The sequence below is a fragment of the Ziziphus jujuba genome, chromosome 1 (genome assembly GCF_031755915.1).
Source record: "Ziziphus jujuba cultivar Dongzao chromosome 1, ASM3175591v1".
NCBI classification, from domain to species: domain Eukaryota; kingdom Viridiplantae; phylum Streptophyta; class Magnoliopsida; order Rosales; family Rhamnaceae; genus Ziziphus; species Ziziphus jujuba.
The window spans coordinates 6,568,127-6,574,264 of NC_083379.1; the positions used below are offsets into that span (position 1 = coordinate 6,568,127).

The following is a 6,138-nucleotide window of genomic DNA, read 5'->3' on the forward strand; positions in this document are numbered from 1 at the left end:
GTTATTAAAATTAAAGCACTACCAAAACGCAAAAGTTGGTCTGGTTTTTTAGTATTTCATTTTTTTATTTTTTATTTTTCCTGGTCATTTCCCAGTGTTCTTCATCAACAAAAAATTATTCGATCAATACAATTTTCGATCATTCACACAAAAACAACATAAAAATAAATAAATAAAGGAATTCACAAAAAACAAAAAAAATAAAATAAAATAAAATAAACAAAGAAAAAAATAAACACCACAAAATGTTGTAACAACCATTACATGGCATTTGGATTTTGGGTAAAAACCAAAGAAATTTATGGCCGGAGAAAAAAAAAAAAAAAAAAAAGAAAGAAAAAAGAAAAGAAATACAGGGATATGTGGAGTATCAATAACATGATGATGATGATGAAGGATCAGACGGCCTTGATGACATCATGAGAAGTAGAAGAAGAAACAAGAGGAGGGTTAGGATGATTATGGGTGGGTTCGTGGAGATCCGGGGAAGGATTAGGATTAGGGTAGAGAGGAGCGCGAATAGTGGTGGGAGCATCATCGGGATCATAATCGGGATTGAGGGAGTGATCGATGGCTTCACGACCTTTCTCAAGGCAAGGCTTGCACGCGATCTCGATGGTGATCCACCCCACCACCACCCCCGCTATCGCTATCACTGCCGCCGTAATTGCCCCCATTTTCTTTTTTAACTCTTCCTCTTCTGTTTTCCTCCACAGAAACAGAATGCTTCTGACTGAGTGTGGCTGCCTACCTACCTGCTATGGTGGGTGAGGCTTTTGGATTCTCTGTTCAACTGCGGTTGCTTGCTGGTCCCTGGTCCATGTGCATGCACTTATGGGCTTTCCAGGCAATTGGGAGGGGTTTTAGATTGGGCCACAAAATGTTTTCTTTTGAAGCCCATTTTTCGTTTTTAGAGTTTATGTTGAATCGAGCCCTTTTTTTTATTTCAAATTTTTTTATTTCAAAACAAATTTTAATTATTAAAGCATATGTATTTAAATTAATAAATTATCATAATTTTCATAGATTACCCTAATACCCTATTGTCTTTTGAATAAAAATCAAAAAACAAAAAATTTAATCTTTGTTGGGGGACCTCATAGAGAGCATTAATTCAGTTCATCCTTATCCTTCCTTTGTTTGTCAAAACCTCACCGCAGCTAGGATAAGTGCTAAGTTCAACATAATGTATGATTAGCCTGCTTTTTATCATAGTTGTATAAAGAGAATTTGAAGGCACAGAGAAGTGAAAAAAAAAAAAAAAAAAAAAAATGGACCCTTTCACAAACAGACAAACAGTCCGATTGCTTTACCAATTGCTCTTTTTCAATAAACACCAATTTTGGTAGCATTATGACAATACCGTCTCTAAAACGAGCGGTCTGAAGAATTTCATGAAAGATGCTTAACTCAGTATTCCTAAACCAAGCATTTAATCACATAGTTTACGCTAGGGGTGGGCATGGATTGGGTTGGTTCGGTTTTGGACCGAAATACAACCCAATCCATACATATCGATTTTTTTAATTTACAATCCAAACCAAACCATTGAAGTATTAAATCCAAACCAAACCAAACCATTTATGATCAGTTTGGTTTGGATTGGTTGATCGGTTTGAAACTTACTAACTTATAAATATATAATACAAATAAAAAAATTTTCAAATATAAAATATAAATAATAAATTATAATTATCCAAACATAAAATACAATTAGAATAATACAACATAGTCTACAATGGAAAATAAAGAAGAAAATGTTGCAAATGATATACATCATGCACTTATTAAATAGCTAACATTAATGTCATCATCTCATTCCTATAAAATCAAATTAAAATTGTTAGAACAAATAATGTAAAATAATACATTCGTCAAAATTTATTCACTCAAGAATCAATGCATAATTCCTTTTTTTTTAACTTTAAAACTTTGGTAAATCATAAGTCAATCAACGTTGACAGGTTCACTAATTTTAGTTGATTCTGTAAGCTCTACAAAGATCAAAACAATAAAATTAGCAATAAATTATATTTAAACGTTTATATATATATATATATATATATAAATAACAATTGGATACAATATATGTAGATATATATATGATGGGGATGTAAAAAAAATATATATATTATGGTGATGGTGATGGACTGGTGGTGGGCGGCAACAAAGGTAAATGTTTAGTTTAGCGTTACAACTAACAATTTGATTTAGGATTTGAGATATGGGGATGTAAAAGAAAAAAAAAAAATATATATATATATATATACATATATTAAAAATCAATATATAAAAATGGAAAAAAAATTTAAAAACTAATATATAAAAATGAAAAAAAATATTCTAAAATTAATATATAAAAATAAAAAAAATAAAAAATATATAATTTTTTAGTTATATAATATATTATTTGGATTGGATTGGATTGGATTGAATTTATATTTCCAATCCATAACCAATCCAATCCATACAATTTATAATATTTTGAACCCAATCCAATCCAATTGATGTAAAAATCCAATCCAAACCGTTAAAAATGGATTGGATTGGACGGATTGAACGGGTTGGATTGGATTTTGCCCACCCCTAGTTTACGCATAGGCTAAGTTATGGATGGTCTACAGGATTGGAAGGCCTGGGGAGCTAAGTATAATTTACACAAAAGAAATGCAAATGAACCTGAAGGACTTCTATGGGTTCTGCAATTCTGCAAGATGAGAAGGAGCACCATGATCAAGCTATACTGCTCAATTCATACGCTTCTGCGTAAAGGCAAACTAGTAAACCTTTCCATACGAGCTAGGATTCTCAACGAGGTTGATTAATAAGTTGAAGTTAATTAACATGGGTTTGTGTACTTATCATGTATATACATATACAAGCTTCTGCGTAAAGGCAAACTAGTAAACCTTTCCATACGAGCGAGGATTCTCAATGAGGTTGATTAATAAGTTGGAAGTTAATTAACATGGGTTTGTGTACTTATCATGTATATACATATATACAAGTTTAAAATCCAAACTCCATCTTCAAAAATCTGCAGAATTGATTCACATTATTCCGAAAAAGCACTTCAATAGTAGACCACTTATGGCTAAACTAATTTTCTTCTGTTAACAATGATACAAGCAACCAACATCTGGGGAAGAAATAAGAGTTTTCAAATTAGTATAAATTTTATAACAACAGAACATACCATTCATTGAGCAGTTGGGTAGCAATTCAAGAACATAACAGAAGTTGAATGATCATAGATTCAACACATTCCAAAAACCACTGAGACCCTTTTCACACATCAGCACTCTACATCTTTGACCACCGTATATAAAATTATGAATTATTTAAGAACGTACAGAACAACAAGATCAGAGGAAAATGAAATATCTAAGCAAACAGAACCTGAGAGCTTGAGGGTGTCAAATCAGAAAAACAATTTGGTGCATCAATCACATGCCACTGAACACCAAAGCTTCCCTTCTTATCGGAAATGCCTTTCTGGTTAAGCCTAGAGATGTAACCCACTGCAACATGAAGGTTTCGCCCCACAACATAGATCTTGCAATCACAGGCATTTACAGCAAAGGGTTTGCATATCTGCTCTGGTAAAGGAGGTCCAGCTATTGGTTCCCAAGAATCTGTATCTGTGTCATAAACCTTAAGCTTCATCCTTTCGAGCTCTGAGACCACAAACAAGTGACCATAAACAACTACACTCGAACCTGTCCAGCCCTCTCTCAGTCCAACTGACATGCTCTCCCAATGATCAGTTTTTGGGTCATAAACCTGACCCCTAGGAGAGACGTAGAAAGGCCACAACCAGCCTTCTGTGACAAGAAGCTTTCCATTAAGAACTGCTGCATCATAAGAGGCCATATTTGTTCCCATGCTCGCAATGGGATGCCAACTCCCTTTAACAGGGTCCAAAACCTCAGCCAAGTCCAGCTCAAAAAGATCTGTGCTGTTTCCTCCAGCCACATAAATCATTCCATCAATCACCCCACTTGCAAAAAAGGACCTAGCAGTGATCATCTTATTCATCACAATCCAACGGTTTTTCTGCATTTCATACTTTAGCACCAAGTCTAGAGGGCAATCTACATCCGAGACCATACCCCCACAAACAAACAGAGTGCCATCATGAGGAATCGAAACACATCTGAATCCATGGGGACAAACCTTGTCTTTGCAAGGCATGGAAGGGATGGTGTGCCAAGAGAAGTGGGTGAGATCAAGAACCTGCCACTGAATCTTTCCGGTGCACTTGTGGAAGGCAAAAACAAAGAGCCAAGGATCCTTGAAGCCTAACTCTCTTCTTCTAGTAAAAAAACGCTCTTTACTACCAAGAATTAGATGCCATCGCTTGCAAACCGCTCTAGAAGCCGAGTGGCTCTGGACTGGAAGCCGAAGGAGACAGTTAAGTGCAACATCATCAGGAAGGCCTGGAATAAGGGGTTCTCCCCTTAAAGACATTTCCAACTCTGATAGAGGATCCAATAGAGAAGATTGAATTACGGCTAATCTAAACTTTGGAGATAATGTCATTTGTGAATCTCCTAGCTTGTGTACAGGAGCCTGTTGAGAGGATAATCGAACACGCTGCATCTTTCCCTCTAGTGATTATCAATGTATCTATAACCTTTTTAATAAACCACGAGGTCCTTCTTCTCTATCCTATGTCAGGATATTATTTTATGACAACAGCTAAAAGAACCAAATCCCAATCCAGAGCAACGAATTTATTCCTAATTCTCAATGTATCGGTCGTTCACAGATTTAGTGCAAAGAAAGGAATCACAAAATACAAAATTTCACCTAAATAAAGCACCAATTCCCTCTCCACAATGTCTTCACAATTAACAATTAACATCCGTCAAATTGCACACACAAAACCCACCTAGAAGATCCAAATTCAAACTTACAGAAATCGAAATCTTTGTTCTCTTTACTAACCCACTTTCTTATCAGCACTGTAGCCTATCAAGATATCAGCTTTAGATAGAATCTAAAAGCTATTAAAAATTCGTTCCCGAATTGAGAGAAAGCATACCTCAGAAGCAGCCGCAAAATTAAGATGTTTCTCCTTTTACAAGTGAAAGTAGCAATACCCAGCTGATAAATCAGATAAAGAGATGGAATTTCAATGGCCTGGGCAACAAGAGAGCGTCCACAAAAAGACTGAAAACCCAGAGCACATACTGTGCTACACAACCAGAAACTACAACAAGGAACAGAGAAAGAAAACAACAACAACAGTAACTCACTCACAGGCAAGAAAAGTGTTGCGAAAACTGTATCAAAGACGGAGACTTTGTTGAAGATTAAGAGCTCTGGTATTTTCTGCAAACAAAGAATGGATGATCCATCAAACTATTCTTCTTCTTCTTGTCGAAAGGAAGATTTATTCTATTATGTGGCAAACATGGTTCCATTGATTGAAGATGAATGCAGAGAGCCACGCGCCAGAAGAGCGACTTATATCGTAAGTGAGACAGAGAGTCAGAGCAAGACAAGTCAGAAGTCAAAGGATGAGCGAGTTTTGTAGACGCGCATATAGCTAAGAGCATTGCATTCTTCTTTCTTTGTCTACGTGGAAGAAGATTGAAAAGGAGGACTAAAGTAAAAAAAAAGCTCAAAGCGAAACCGCCAAACGCGTGATTTAGCCTTTATCGTTAATCAGTGGATAATTAACGACGCTTTGGGAAAATACACCACACTCTTTCCCACAACCTGAAGAACCAGCTGCCACATCATGCCACACGTCACTCTCAACAGTAAATCCGGTTATTATTTTTTTTTTTTTTGGCTTTTTAGATATTTTCTTATGCGATTTTTTTAATTAAAAAACTGTTTTTATCATAATTCAGATATTTATATATTAGGTCGGTGTTTTTGTTGTCTATTAATAGCAAAAAGTCTTTTTTTTTTTTTTGGCCCTTTTTATAATATGGGAGATGAAGTAATTCGAATTTGAATTTTTATCTCATATCGCTAGTTATCTATACAATTTCATTAAAAATATAAAATACACTTATATATGTCCTGCAGTTCACTTTCTAAATAATGTCATATTGTATATGGGGTAGTAGAGCTACGCCTTTTCAAAAATATAACCTTTTTTGTATATCTAGTATAACATAT

The 6,138-nt window shown here is 35.1% G+C and overlaps 2 protein-coding genes across 2 annotated transcripts; both read right to left on the reverse strand.

Moving 5' to 3' along the window:
• Nucleotides 1–194: 194 nt before the first annotated feature.
• LOC107405591 (outer envelope membrane protein 7) lies at nucleotides 195–1,026 on the reverse strand. The gene has a single exon (XM_016012660.4). It carries the CDS (start codon nucleotides 675–677, stop codon nucleotides 399–401), a length of 279 nt encoding a protein of 92 aa, XP_015868146.1. The 5' UTR covers nucleotides 678–1,026; the 3' UTR covers nucleotides 195–398.
• Nucleotides 1,027–3,140: 2,114 nt separating this feature from the next.
• LOC112489954 (F-box/kelch-repeat protein At1g30090) lies at nucleotides 3,141–5,522 on the reverse strand. Its single transcript, XM_048469595.2, has 2 exons — nucleotides 5,266–5,522; nucleotides 3,141–5,109 (listed from the first exon to the last, which is right to left on the reverse strand). The coding sequence occupies exon 2, from the start codon at nucleotides 4,600–4,602 to the stop codon at nucleotides 3,385–3,387; it is 1,218 nt and encodes a 405-aa protein (XP_048325552.2). The 5' UTR covers nucleotides 4,603–5,109; nucleotides 5,266–5,522; the 3' UTR covers nucleotides 3,141–3,384.
• Nucleotides 5,523–6,138: the final 616 nt, after the last annotated feature.

Excerpts from the sequence above, each read along its gene's own strand:
- LOC107405591 (XM_016012660.4), bottom strand. The coding sequence starts at position 677 with ATGGGGGCAATTACGGCGGCAGTGATAGCGATAGCGGGGGTGGTGGTG.
- LOC112489954 (XM_048469595.2), bottom strand. The coding sequence starts at position 4,602 with ATGCAGCGTGTTCGATTATCCTCTCAACAGGCTCCTGTACACAAGCTA.